Source organism: Lineus longissimus, chromosome 2 (genome assembly GCF_910592395.1).
Source record: "Lineus longissimus chromosome 2, tnLinLong1.2, whole genome shotgun sequence".
NCBI classification, from domain to species: Eukaryota; Metazoa; Nemertea; class Pilidiophora; order Heteronemertea; family Lineidae; genus Lineus; species Lineus longissimus.
The window spans coordinates 12,048,843-12,063,998 of record NC_088309.1 but is presented as its reverse complement, the minus strand read 5'-3'; the positions used below and the strand labels follow the sequence as shown (position 1 = coordinate 12,063,998).

At 41.3% G+C, this 15,156-nt stretch overlaps 1 protein-coding gene across 1 annotated transcript in view; it reads right to left on the bottom strand.

Moving 5' to 3' along the window:
- LOC135482637 (GON-4-like protein) overlaps positions 1–15,156 on the bottom strand; it is an 85,246-nt gene that overhangs the window by 65,122 nt on the left and 4,968 nt on the right. The window contains exons 7-21 of the mRNA XM_064762864.1: positions 14,802–14,891; positions 14,267–14,441; positions 13,813–13,932; positions 13,433–13,553; positions 12,950–13,091; positions 11,159–11,245; positions 10,739–10,916; positions 9,889–10,039; positions 9,028–9,178; positions 8,304–8,420; positions 8,049–8,156; positions 6,493–6,626; positions 4,685–6,040; positions 4,145–4,235; positions 3,573–3,713 (exon numbers count right to left, since the gene is read on the bottom strand). Of these exons, the coding sequence (XP_064618934.1) occupies positions 3,573–3,713; positions 4,145–4,235; positions 4,685–6,040; positions 6,493–6,626; positions 8,049–8,156; positions 8,304–8,420; positions 9,028–9,178; positions 9,889–10,039; positions 10,739–10,916; positions 11,159–11,245; positions 12,950–13,091; positions 13,433–13,553; positions 13,813–13,932; positions 14,267–14,441; positions 14,802–14,891 (3,162 nt within the window). The remainder of the gene's footprint in view (positions 1–3,572; positions 3,714–4,144; positions 4,236–4,684; positions 6,041–6,492; positions 6,627–8,048; positions 8,157–8,303; positions 8,421–9,027; positions 9,179–9,888; positions 10,040–10,738; positions 10,917–11,158; positions 11,246–12,949; positions 13,092–13,432; positions 13,554–13,812; positions 13,933–14,266; positions 14,442–14,801; positions 14,892–15,156) is intronic.

The window sequence follows — 15,156 nt, the reverse complement described above, 5'->3', positions numbered from 1 at the left end:
GAGGTGTCCCTGTAAGGAAGGTTCTACTCTATCTAAAAATGCTAAATAAAGCTAGCCAGAATTGGACAGCACATCACCAAGAATGAGCCATTTGAAGTGAAGTACTGACAAATTTTCCCAGCCACTTTAGTCTTTTTTCCTGTTCAGTCCCATTTTCTAGTGAAATGGACTTAAGGCTCCACCAAGACTGCATTCGGCCACTTCTCTGCAGTATGGAGATTTATCAAAATGTAATCTACACTTTTTCAGTTGGTCATGTTAGTACCGGTCGTTGAATTTTTCATCAATACCAATTTCGAAGCATCAACAATAAAATGATGATATCCGGCCATCCCTCGCCCAAGATCCTATAAACATGCCAAATATGCAGCCAGGTATGACGCACAGCTGAGTAACCAAGCAACATGTGCTATGAGTATGTGATTTATGATTAGATATCTCCACTTTAAGTATGGTATCTGTTTTAATCAACTCAAGCATGTCGAGGGCAATGTGTCAGAAATTAACAATAAAGAGGGATTTGAGGAAGAAAAAAAGGAAACAACTACAGAGAATGCACTTTTTAGATAGTAATAGTGGGAATTTTCAGAAAATCACTAGGGTAACACACTCCGATTATGGGTAAGTGTTTTTATATCAATATTGGTATCAATATCTCTAGAATATTAGCAGATCAATGAATTTTTACAGAGGCCATCACAGCAAAGAGCCACTGAAATGGCAGATGACTGGCGTCAGCTATGCGAGTAGAAACCCAACATGAAGTGGAATTCAAAATCTAATATACACGTAATGTGGAATTCAAAGCCTGCTGCAATGATTAATGCGTTTTACGAAGAACGAAAGTTTAACAAGAGCTACGCAGAGCGTGCGCAATATATGCCCACCATAACAGTGAAGTGTATTTGGTTAAGGTGAAAAGTGTGTGAAGTAGCATCCTTGCAATTGTAGGAGAAACGCACTACTGTACATGCAAATATTGTTGCGGCTGAAATCATTCAGAGATTGCACTGTGGGGGTAATTTGGTGAGGAGTGAAGTTTGCAAAAACGTCCAAGCTGTCATTTCGTGGTACCTATGTGACCTTGACCTTAGCGGTAAATAGAAAATATGTCTTTGTGACCTTGACCTTTGACCTTTTGACCTCCAAATCAATAGGCTTCTTTGGGCCAATACTAGTGGCCTACAAACCAGGTTTGGTGAATATACATGATGCGTAATTTGAGTCATCGCGCGGACAATGAAAAGTTAACGGACAGACAGACGGCCAGACAGACACACGGAATGAAATGGCCAGGGCCATTGTGCTCACCTCATGTGGAGGAAAGATGGATAAAGAGCATGGTCTTGTGTCATGTAGTGTTAGGTTTGATGTAGGTCCAAGCAATTACAATTTCCCCAAAATGGCCAATTTACAGTACATTCGACCTCTGTGACCTTGAAAAGTAGGTCAAATCAAAGAAGACCCGGGTGACACATTGAATGGTTGTTAGAATTAGATGTACCTATGATATAAAATTGGTGCCAATCGGGCAAGTCATTACTAGGAATAATGGCATTTTGAGGAATTTAGGATTTGGCCCCCTCCCTGGAGGCCAAACGGCAAATCAGATCGCACCAAACTTCGGTACCTGAGATCACCTGACCAAGGGGTACATGTGTACTTAATTTGTGATCAATAGTCATTGCAGTTAAGAAACGTGCCATAGTTACGGCCTGACAGCGAATTTACGCCATTTGACCTCTGTGACCTTGACAAGAAGGTCAAATTAAAAACCTGTGTGACGTATACTGTATGATGGTTAGATGTACCCATGATATCAAATTGGTGGCAATCGGGCAAGAAGTTAAGGAATAATCACATTTTTAAGGTTTTTGGATTTTGCCCCCTGGTGGTCAAGTGGTGAATCATATTGGACCAAACTTCGGTCCCTGAGATCACCTGACTAAGGGGTAAATGTGTACCAAATTTGGTATCAATAGTCATTGCAGTTTAGAAACGTGCCATCGTTACATCCTAACGGCCAATTTACACCATTTGACCTCTGTGACCTTGAAAAGGAGGTCAAATCAAAAACCCGGAGGATATATGATGCACCTTTGCTAGAAGTACATACCATATTTTTTTCAAAATTTCCCGACTACTATTAAGGGAGATATTGCATATTTTCACTTTTAACGTTTGGCCCCCTGGTGGCCAAACCATGAAACGAATCGGACCGAAACTTGGTCTCCCAGGTGTCATTACATAAGGGTACATGTGTACCAAGTTTCAACTCAATAGCTCTAACAGTTACGAAACGTGCCCTGCTAACGGACGACGGACGACGACGACGACGACGACGACGACGACGACGACGACGACGACGACGACGGACGACGGACGCCACGGTATGGGATAAGCTCACCTCTGCTAAGAGGTGAGCTAAAAACAGACACACGGACACCGAGCGCCATACCATAATATGCCCCCCACAGGGAGCAAGCATATAAAAAGTTGATTCAGGAGTGAATTCTCACAACATGAACAAAAATTAACTGTGAATGTGTTCCACATACTGAACATGTTGAAGGAATCCATTGGTTTTAGGTGCTGAAAGTGTTCCGCGATACACTTTCAAACAATTGGACTTCAAGAAATGTTCTGTCTCCACGGAGCGCACAAATAACAAAATTGCATCTCCATAGTTACACAGGAGATTGACTAAATTCGCGAAAAAAAAGCTTGCTACTTAAAGCTCTATAAATTTTATAACTAGATTCGCAATAGCAGCTTTTATAGATATTTGGTGGTTAGGAATTCATCCTGGTTAAGAAACATGCTACATGTCTAGGTCAAACCAAAGTTGGTACGACATGTGATGTATCGTTGCTTGGAGTAACTATTTTTAAATATCATTGAAAACAAGTCCCTAATAAGCGAGATATTGCACTTTTTACCTTTTTTAGTTTTGGCCCCAAGGTTGCCAAGTCAAGAGTCAGATCAGACTGAAATTTGATGTCTGCGGTTATATGACAAAGGCTTTAGCGGCTAAGAAACGTGCCATAGTAACACTCAAACGGCCAATTCACACCATTTGACCTCTGTGACCTTGAAAACTAGGTCAAATCAAAAACCCCTATGATATGTGATGTATCCTTGCTAGGAGCACCTACCATAAAAATGTTATCGAAAACGGGTCACTCATAAGAGAGATATCACAATTTTTTAGGTTTTCACTTCTGGCCCCCTGGTGACCAAGTTAAGAACCAGATCGGACTGAAATTCATTGTCAGAGGTCACCTGACCTAGGGGGTCCTGTGTACAAAGTTTCAAGTTCATAGCCTTAGCGGTTAAGAAACGTGCCATTGCTTTTGAAATAGGACACGACGACGGACACTGCAGTATTGTATAGACTCACCTAGACGGTGAGCCAATGAGCACAGCTGAATTTAGTTTCAGTGACACTGATAATAGGAACCTTCCTATCTTAACCCCAGAACTGGGTTGCTACAGAGTGCCCAGTACCTAACTCTGCATCAGTACAGAATAACCAAGAAATCTTCTCAGAATATTTCAAAACTTTCTCCTACCTGGACTGGCGACTTTTCTCCATCTTCACCGAATTCAGCCAGAATTTGTACAAATCTCTCAAAATTCTCCGGGTCACTTTTCATGGCTTGCTTGACTCGTGTCAGGTAGGCCCTGGCAAATGCTGTGTCACGGTCATCACGCTACAAGAAATAGGGAATTAGAAGTGTTGACCCCAGCAACTGAAAAAGGGCCTCGCACTCAGGTTGAAAGGAGGTTCCCAGGTGGCCAGGCTTTGGAATGAGCATGGCGTTGACATTCAAAGGGCTTAGACCGTTACTATTTTCAGGTGCCAGTTAAAAACCCACTTGTTCAGACAATGTTATGAAACACCACGCTAGAGCAGATTTTTTTATTTTGCGCTATAAAACCAGGTGCCTGTTGAACGCGGGTGACCATGACGGTTTCCCACTGCGATGGAATTGGACCTTAATTCTCAAGACTCGTTTTTTTTTCAATGTTAGTGGTAGCAGTATGCACAGCCTTGTAAGGTAGGACAAACTGAACAAGGATGGGATCAGTCATATTCAGGAGTCATCTGCAACCATACTGCGAATATTACAACCATACTTACCAGTGGATCAATCTCGACAATGTTTGAGGCAAAAACTGCATCTGTGAGTGCTCTCTTCTCCATGAGAGGATTCTTTCTGGGACGTTTGGTGCTGTTGATGTTGATGAAATAAAGACGGATCATATATCATCAGGTCAGTTGTATAATTTGACTTTGTAGACTGTGACATTCAATGTACGATTGGATCTAGTTAATACATGTAGCCCACTAGCTGTGGTTATGTCCTAACAGGGATAAAATTACACAAAGTTGATAATTGAGTACGAAACCGGTATTAACTCCACAACAAATGTTTAAAATGCACGTACATTGTTCATAGTCTATTTCAAGCCCAAAATTCTTGATATTAAGAGAGTTTTGCCACGCAGTTTAGTTCTGTGTATACACTTGCAGTAAAAAGTAAGGCAGTACTGGACATTCAGAAAAAACGATATTAGAGTCTAATATTCCTTAAGTTATTCTTAAGTTTAGCGAGGTATTCTCCCATTTCTTTGAATATTGAAACAATTACTTTAGGAACAGATTGCAATTCTCCCCTACCTGATCGTTGTGCTGGCAGCCATCAGCTCAGCAAGGTGACCATCCTCAGCCTCTTCTTCACCTTGACTATCGCCCACGTTATCATCAATCTCACTGTCCAAGAAGTCACTGGTCTCGTCCACGACCGGTGACGATATCAGATCGCCATCCTCATCGGAAGCGTAATCTTCATCACTGAAACCCTCGCGAGGTGGTGTCACCAGTGCAGGCCTAGTTCTTGTAGACTCTGGTAACATCTGCATCTGTAGCTTCGGGAGAATCGGTCGAGGTTTCCTCCGCAGACGTGCTTTGATGCTGTCAGCTGCTTTTTTCGTGGGGCTTTTTGCCGGGGATATGAAAGCGTTGACGATAATTCCCTTCGGTTGGATCGAGCGGTTGACTAGGCGCCGTTTGATCTTAGGACTAGGCCGCCCCCGGTACTTCAGTCCAGGTTTGTCAATGAACGGTGACACTTTATTTTCTGACTTGCCCAATGAAGATTTTGGCGCAATAAGCGGGTACTTTTTATTTGGCGTGACGAATCCCGATTGGTTACCGGGGGTGAGGATCACAGACGGACTGGATGTCACGGACGGAGAGGATAATGCTGGTGGAGTTCGTGGGGGTGGAGTCTGTGAGTCGTTGGATTTGGTTGCACTACCCAGAATAGATTGTGCTGGACTGCACACCAAAATAGCCTGAGCTGAGCCAGAAGCAATGAGTTTGAGAGGAGTCCCATTTGGTATTTGGTTTGGGCTAGAAATCGATACAGGCACGGAAACATTCTCGTTCGATCCACTCACTACAGCTATATCTGGCACCTTGGGTTGTGCAGCCTCCGCAGCAGGCATGACGGCCTGTCGGACCGGAGCAACAGGTGGGTCTGCATCAGCAGCTTGCATGTATGCCTGGATAGGCTGAACGGCCTGGGGTATAGGATTGCGGGCAACCTGCTGAGCACGGGACGTCTCTGCCTCGGAGGCTAACGGTGGGCCCTGAGGATTTACACAAACAGTAATCAGGGGCAAGTTCAGTAAAGGATTCCCACCAGCGGGCTGAATCTTTCTAAGAGACAAATCACATTTTATAACAGCATCAGTTGTCGTTGGCGATCTCTTACTGCCGGATGCGTCCTTATCACTGTCCGAATCCAGGTCCGAATCTGATGACGATGAAACTGAACTCTCCATGCTAACTTCACTGATGCTTCCAGAATTGTCTCTCATGCTGCCAGGATTATCTCCCGAACTCTCAAGATCATCCAAGGTCTCGTCGCATTCTAGGGAGGTACTGCTATGACTCGTTGAAGGGACATCTTGAGGCAGTTCAATGTCATCGTAGCTCGTACCAAACGTCTCTGATAATTTCTTTCTTGCCCTGAAACAGCAAACAAACCAATGAAAGCTTCAAATTAACAGAAATGCAAAAATTCCAAGCAAGATACTGCACACTATCTGAAATTTTCCTTTAAAGTCAATATGCAGATATAAAATGTCTTTGTTTTTTGTTACTGAAAACCACACCATGCAATCCATGACTGCTGCTGAAAAAGGCATCAGGACACCAGGCTTAATAGAACAAGTGACATGCTTAAAACAGAAGAATCAGCCCCCCCAAACCAGCAATATTCTCGCTTAGAAGAATTAAGATGGTTTGATGACTGATCACCGAAACAACTTTTCAAAGACTGCATAAGTTAATACCAGTACCTAACAACTACATGAAATAATAATCATTACCAGTAACATATTTCAACCAATAAATAACTTTTAAAAGTTCTCTACACTCTTTAGCATGTTCAGTAAAAACATAAGCTTTAATAATCTTACCCCCGAGTAGTAATTTTGGCCATGACAGTCGACTTGATGGAATCTTTCTTGCTCATACAACGGGTCCGGACTCCAGGAGACAATGGTGTTTCCTTCTTCTTCTTCAAGTGCTCACGAACATTATCAGTCAACTCCTAAAAGGTACAAAACATTACCAGTCAACTCCTAAAAGGTACAAAACATTATCAGTCAACTCCTAAAAGGTACAAAACATTATCAGTCAACTCCTAAAAGGTACAAAACATTATCAGTTAACTCCTAAAAGGTACAAAACATTATCAGTCAACTCCTTAAAGGTACAAAACATTACCAGTTAACTCCTAAAAGGTACAAAACATTATCAGTCAACTCCTAAAATGTACAAAACATCAGCAGTTAACTCCTTAAAGGTACAAAACATTATCAGTCAACTCCTTAAAGGTACAAAACATTACCAGTTAACTCCTAAAAGGTACAAAACATTATCAGTCAACTCCTAAAAGGTACAAAACATTATCAGTCAACTCCTAAAAGGTACAAAAAACATTATCAGTCAACTCCTAAAAGGTACAAAAAACATTATCAGTCAACTCCTAAAAGGTACAAAACATTATCAGTCAACTCCTAAAAGGTACAAAACATTATCAGTTAACTCCTAAAAGGTACAAAACATCAGCAGTTAACTCCTTAAAGGTACAAAACATTACCAGTTAACTCCTAAAAGGTACAAAACACTATCAGTCAACTTTAAAAATGTACAAAACATTATCTGTTAACTCCTATAAAGGTACAGATATGAGAAATAACATGTAATTGAGCCATCAGTTAAATGCTGGAGAAAATCAATGGCCTCAGCCCCCAGTCTAGAATTTTGACAGGACCCTCTCCGCACTTTCGAAATGGTTTTAAGAACTTTAAGTGTTCCTTTTCAAATCAACCTGTCTTGCTAAATGACAACTCATTTTTTTAAATTCAGATGTATTACTCTTCATTTTGATCAAAAGGTTATTGTAATTTTTCTGTTGTCCATCTGGCGGTTATGCATCAGAGCAGTTTCTAGCAATTATCCTGTCAACTGACTGATAACTGCTAAATTTCTGTGGGTATTATATCTTATATATTCAAGGATTCTGTCACTGAAGGGTGTTTGCATTCACAAATGCACTCACAAGATTTCAACAGATCAGGTGAAAGCCATTACAGATTTGATGTGGCGACCTACTTTTCGATAGGGATCTTTCTTAGGCCCATATGAACCCTCATACCAAATTTACACTCACAAAATTTCAAGAGGTCAGGTGGAAGGCATCGCAGATTTGATGTGGTGACCTCCTTTTTTTATAGAGACCTTTATAAGGCCCGTATGAAGCCTCATACCAAATTTGGCTTTGTACGTCACCAACTTCTCCTGATATTGCGTTCAAAAGTAGCCGGACGTGCCATGGACTGACGGATGGAGGATTTTTTCACAGCGGGGGACAAAAATACAATTAGCGCCAAAAAAACGAAACAGGCGCAAAATTTTTATGGATAACAATATTTCAATTTGAAGAGTGACAATGTCCATTTTCACTTACCACATTGCTTATCTTCATTGCCATCTTTTTATCCAAACGTTGTTGTTTCTTTCTGGCGTATTGGCGCTCCTTCCTTAAGTTCCTCCATTCACTTAGCTTTTTGAGTTTCTGAAAAACAATAATCAAATGGAAAATAGAGAAAATATTGTGACTTGCGAAGTGAGGGGATTCGATTACAGATGCCAATCGTCCCGAGGGTTTGAATGTGACTATCTTTTCATTACACAAGTGGGTTATCTGAGCTAAAATCCTTACCTGTAACCAGCGAGGCATGACCTCTTTGGGATGGTCTATTGGTAAGTTGGGATGATTCGCATCAAAAGGATCAATAGTACAAGGAAACATTGGCCTGATCTTCTTCTGCTTTGCTTGCTGCAAGAAAATATTTCAAAACATCAAACAAAATGGCAACAGTTCGCGACTTGACAGGTTAAGTAATAGTTTCAATCAGACCAGCAACAAACGCGATAATTCAAAAATTTTAGCACTTATTGTCAGTAACCCAAGACAGATGGAGTAACTGCACACACATAGTAGAACAAAGGTATCAATATTTATTGTCACATGTGCTTACTTTCACAGGGCTAGAATTTGTGGCTGAGGGGGCAAAGCCACTTTGGCTATCTTGCATTTTTCAGGGGCAATAAAGCCAACAAAGAGGGTGGTGAGGCCAACTAAAACCTACTCCTGCTACACCAGAAAAGGGGCAAGCCTGTGAAGACTTTTTGGAAAGTTTAGAGGCAGGGAGCACAGAAAATGCTGGCAATGTCTGTCCACAGTTAGATTTGAGCCCTCCCTACAAGAGGAAACACTGATACAACCGAAATTGGCCGATGACTCGTTCATTTTACGGGCGTGTAGAGATTATTCTTATCCCATTATACATGTACTCTTCAAAAACTTGAATAGAACAGTCTGGTTTCTGTTGTTTTGTAAGGTTAATCGATACCTAATACCTCATGCCTGACCTCTTACTCACCTTAATTGGATTATCTGGTGCTCGTTTCGCGACCTTGTTCTTGATGTGAGTTTTCAACTGCTCCTCTGTCTTTGCAGGCATCATGTAGTACTGAATGAGCCTGATATAGCTTGCCATGTGTTGGAACTCTCCCACTGCCAGGGCCAGCAAGCTGAAAGGAAATTAAAGCATCAATGAGTGAGACATATCAAATTTTGTAAAGAAATTCAATTTAATAAGATGAACTGCCCATTCCATCGTGTACTGGTACATGTACAGCATTGTCATTATTTCAGCAGATTAAGGCAAATGTTCAGCAGAGTCAGGGATTAATCAAGAAAATACACTTAAAGATTAACCAACCCAGCATCAAAACAATTAATATTACCAACCCAATATCATCATAATCAAGTAAATAATTATTTTTACATGGTAGCTACTTTCTACATTGTTCTATGGTGAAGTACAATTACTAAAAGCATTTTGGGATTATCATTATCCTTGCCTCAACAGAGCACTTTCAGGGATTTCAAAGAGCAGCTATAAAGCACTTACTTGAACTCGACCAGTTAGGTTACCAAGTAGTGATGCAAACCCACTGGGGTGTCAGCATGACCCAGTGGAAACATCAGCCCCTGTCACCTCTTGAGGTCCCAGGTTTGATTCCCAGCCAAGCTGTATACTCATATGATAGAGAAAGCAACTCTCTCTGACAGCCTAGGTGTCGTTCAGGGTCGTGGTTTCCCCCTACTCTACATCACAAATCACCCAACATTGCTTTTTGAGCTAATATGTCAAAGTTCAAACTCTCAACTCAATATTATATTTTAAACCCGATACCTCTCGATCAATAGACCAACGCTCTTCCAGAAAGGTACTCACTTTGTCTCTGCGTCGGTGAACAGTGGTTTATCCTTGACCTGCACGTGGGGAGGATGGAACTTAGCCAGGGGCAGAAGTCTCGGGTAGATACATGCATCGCACAATGCAAACCATCGCTTCTGATGGATATCAAGCTGCTCTGGACTTGTAGCTGCAATCAAGGCAAGGCATAATCAGAAAGGTGCAAGGTTGTTACATCCATAACGTTTCTGAGGAATCGAACTGAATCTTCTTCTGTGTCCACTCTTGTCAGGAGGTTTTGATTTATTTTCCTCAAACAATAATTTTTTTCTTCAATTTTCCTAACATGCTGGCCCCTTTGGTATGCTGCCAATGTATAAAAATGGTCCACGGAAACACTTCTGTTTTGCACACATTGCATTTACTGGCTTGGTGATTTGGTATTTCACTAGGACTAGGTATAAGTCCGTTTCAAGGAACTCTCCACTTGGATGGGGTTTTTGCTTGCAAGCTATCTCAAGATACAAAAAGAATATGAGGCAATGTGATCTTGAACTAATTAAGCAATTTTTTTTTTGAAAGTTGTGAACATCTCTACACCTCCTGTTAGTAAAGTAAGATTTTTTGGTGCAGTTTTCACCACCTACTTTTTGAGTTGCATCAAATGTCTTCTAAAAAAGGTCAGTTTCAGGGTCTGTTGACATTTTGTCGAGGGTGTTCACCTCGCGTAGACTGGTCTGGACAGTTCAAGAGTTCAATTACTCAAATGAAGCTCTGCACTTCAGTTCAAGAGGTCAAAAGCACCTGCGGAGAACTTTGGTGCATAAGTTTGTTTGCTCGGATAATCCTGCGACAGTTTTGGGGACTGCCAGTGGAACGCATCACTTACCATTGCGGACATTAACTTTCTTACTACTTGACTGAGCAGAGTTGCCATCTGATGGGGATTCTTCCCCGGGGTGTCTTGTGTAGGACTGCATGGCTTCATTGGCTGACGACAGGTTAAAGGTGTTGAAAACAGACCGCATTCCCGCTGGAGAGTGAGTGGCAAACCTCTGCAATTCATTCTGAAAGGAAAGGTAACTACCGTATATGTTGTATTTGCTGATAGCAGGGGGCAGTTACCTAAAAGGACAGTATTCTGTGTATAGGTATTAAAGTTGTGTACAGTAAATTCACATAAGTAATAATGTCAGTACTCTAGTGTATAGGGTGTTAAGGTTCGTTCAGTAAATCATCATTGACTTCCCCAAAAGTAATAACTATCAACACTATGCACGGATTCTCCCCAAGCTAGTCATTCACTCACCAAAAGAAACCTGCACGTATTGGCTGGACTTTCTAGGCCAGGTGTATCGACTGCAAGGACACCAACTTGCAGCAGAAGCTGTGTATGCTGAAATTGGAGGTTAAATATATTAAGTATCAATGTGGGAAATTATCACGAACTCTTAAAGAGTTAGAGCTGACCGAAATGAAATGGCCAGGGCCATTGTGCTCACCTCATGTGGAGGAAAGATGGGTAAAGAGCATGGTATTGTGTCATGTAGTGTTAGGTTTGATGTAGGTCCAAGCAATTACAATTTCCCCAAAATGGCCAATTTACAGTACATTCGACCTCTGTGACCTTGAAAAGTAGGTCAAATCAAAGAAGACCCGGGTGACACATTGAATGGTTGTTAGAATTAGATGTACCTATGATATAAAATTGGTGCCAATCGGGCAAGTCATTACTAGGAATAATGGCATTTTGAAGAATTTAGGATTTGGCCCCCTCCCTGGAGGCCAAACGGCAAATCAGATCGCACCAAACTTCGGTACCTGAGATCACCTGACCAAGGGGTACATGTGTACTTAATTTGTGATCAATAGTCATTGCAGTTAAGAAACGTGCCATAGTTACGGCCTGACGGCGAATTTACACCATTTGACCTCTGTGACCTTGACAAGAAGGTCAAATTAAAAACCTATGTGACATATACTGTATGGTGGTTAGATGTACCCATGATATCAAATTGGTGGCAATCGGGCAAGAAGTTAAGGAATAATCACATTTTTAAGGTTTTGGGATTTTGCCCCCTGGTGGTCAAGTGGTGAATCATATTGGACCAAACTTCGGTCCCTGAGATCACCTGACTAAGGGGTAAATGTGTACCAAATTTGGTATCAATAGTCATTGCAGTTTAGAAACGTGCCATCGTTACATCCTAACGGCCAATTTACACCATTTGCCCTCTGTGACCTTGAAAAGGAGGTCAAATCAAAAACCCGGAGGATATATGATGCACCTTTGCTAGAAGTACCTACCATATTTTTTTCAAAATTTCCCGACTACTATTAAGGGAGATATTGCATATTTTCACTTTTAACGTTTGGCCCCCTGGTGGCCAAACTATGAAACAAATCGGACCGAAACTTGGTCTCCAAGGTGTCATTACATAAGGGTACATGTGTACCAAGTTTCAACTCAATAGCTCTAACAGTTACGAAACGTGCCCTGCTAACGGACGACGACGACGACAACGACGACGACGACGACGACGACGGACGACGGACGCCACGGTATGGGATAAGCTCACCTCTGCTAAGAGATGAGCTAAAAATATTGGTATAAGACCATGATTGTTCTTGTATCTGGTTTTCAATAAGCTATGGTAATTTCAGGACAGAAGTATCTGGACTGTTGGTTTTTAATTGCTCAAACCATCATGTTGCCATTAGGAAAGTATCTGTTCGCTGGCAACTCAATCTAAAGCTCAACAAGCTATTATCACCCTTATGAATACTTTCTGCCTAAAAGTGTTTCAAGATGACCAACAAGGACTGAAACTGTTACACAGGAGACCAAGCCTCACCAAATAATGACCACACTGGTCAAGTTAAGGAAGTAGATAGGGCTACAGACAATTTGGAGGGAGAGAGCTTCAGGCCAGAAGGGACCAGCTCACTTTTTGACTGGGAGGGACAGAGTATCAGGCCAGAAGGGACCAACATGCAGTCATAGTTCACTTTTTGAAAGTAACTGGGCAGGCAGAATCACAAGAGAAGATCAGTACCTCATAACAGAAGTTGCACCCCAAAAGAACTTTATGAAACATACCTTTCTCATCTGATCATCTAACTGTTGTTTCTCCGTAGCAGATATCACAGGGATCTGATCAGGCAGTTTCTCCATTATGTCATTTTTTCTCTCTTCTTGTTCGACTTCAACCATCACTACAGCTTTCTGACTTTCATTCAGCCTGGAATGTACACCGGTAATAATATACACTCATTTGACAGGAAGTACGACAATGCTACAAGGGCTGGTTTGAGTGTGGCAATGAAGTAGTTGACTGGCACTACATTCAATGATAAGATATTCAAGACAACAATCCTGCAAATACTGTAAAACCAGAAATATTTGTGGCCATTTTTTTTGTGGTTCCTTGAAATAGGAACTTTGGCATTTTGTCAACTCCGTATAGAAAATTTAACTTAGATTTCCATTTTCTCAGCCATATCATTCTACAATTGCCTGTGAACACAAAAATAAAAGGCATGCAAATATTACTTGGTTAACAGTAGATGAAACTTGACTTACTTCATTGGAGCAGGGACATTATAACTTGGTGTGAGAGTAGTGTCAGCTTCTTCATCATCAAGAATATCAGCACCACCATACGCTTCAAACAGTTCATCCAGAAGTTCATTCAATTCCTTCTCTGAAAAAAAGTGTCACATTCAAGAATTACAATGACTCTTATGACAAAAAGGGAAAAGTTCAGCAAAAACCTGTCAACTGCTTTTGTATGAAACATAGCAGCCTGTTAGCTATTGTCCATATTTTGGTGTATTTTGCTATAAGTTGGATGAGTTAGCTCAGGCAAAGTGCCATTATCACGTGCATCTAAAAAAACATTATACACATTCATCTCCTATTCAATCTCAATTACGAGGACTCAGTCGTGGACTGTGACTTACTTGACACTTTGACAGCACGATCATCTCTCATTTCGTCTTCGTCATCATCCTCTTCTTCTGCCAAGAAGTTGTACTCGGGATCATTCTGCTCATCATCAAGGGTGTCGTTCAGGTCTGGATCTGCAATGCACAAATTCAAAAATAAAAGGTAATTTTTTTATTGTGCAAATCAATTCAGAAGTTTTAGATGATTATATTTCGGTAAATATGACAACCATCAAGAAGACTGATGACTGCGGTAGAAATCTCTAACATGCAGCTGACGTAAAGTAAATGTTTTTACACTGTTCCAGCAGCATGGCCACTTTTTCCCCCTGTCTTTTTATGATGAAGTTACCACAAAAGCGACTGGCTGCCAGTGTGTCAGCAGGAACACCAACATTATCACATCGACTTAAACTCAGATTGCCATAGATTCAAATATTGATTGATGAGACAGTAATTTGACGCTTACCTCCTGTTTTCATCAACCCCGTCAAAAAGAAGCCCCATTCTTTATCATCACACTGAGTGTCATACAGATCTGGTGTGATATCGGGTGCGACGAAGTTGGACTCAATTTCATCCAAAGGGGTGTCCGTCAGTGGCAGCTTTGACCTCGTTCTGGTGGCTATTGTCTCCTCATCTTCCTGAAAAAAACATCAAAGAATTTTGATACTGTAAACTGACAAATCTTTGCCTCTATTTTTGAGATTTGCGTCAAGTGTGGCACTACGTCACAGCAAATGTATTAAACAGTGCCTGCTAAGCACATTAGCTCAAGGTGTTGGACAAGTCACTTGAACAACAAGGGCAACCCAAAGCAAGGCATACGCCCCCAACTGTTTCTTGTGTAAGTGTGCGCAAGGGGGCATTTTGGTGTACTTTAGCTAAAGGTATCGACACAGCGTCAACAGCTCCCATTTCTTCAGACCCGGTACCAACACTGTTAACTATGAAATTGTTCTGCCTCTTTATTTTTGTGATGCTCTCTTTGTCTTTTCACCTACCTCATCCAATTCCACAGAAGGAATGTCATTTAAACGTGTCCTTAGATTGCTGAGCAAATGACTTGGTGGAAGGGGTGGTCCCATTAGCCCCTGGAAACACAGGAAAAAGAAACCGTAAGTGTGTGACAACAAAAGGGGATTGCAGAAAACCATACTAAATGTACCGGTTAAAGTGGCCAATAGAGCAGTAGGCCGACCTCGTTCAAACAATTCTTTTTCTTTTTTTCGTATCATAAAGTGACAGCATGAGTTTAAACACAGAGAATAAAAGATTAGGGCTTTTTGAGGGCAGTCCCCTGCTAGCTGAGAGTGAGAGGGGAGGAGGGAGATGTTGCTGAATCAAAAGAATCTGTGA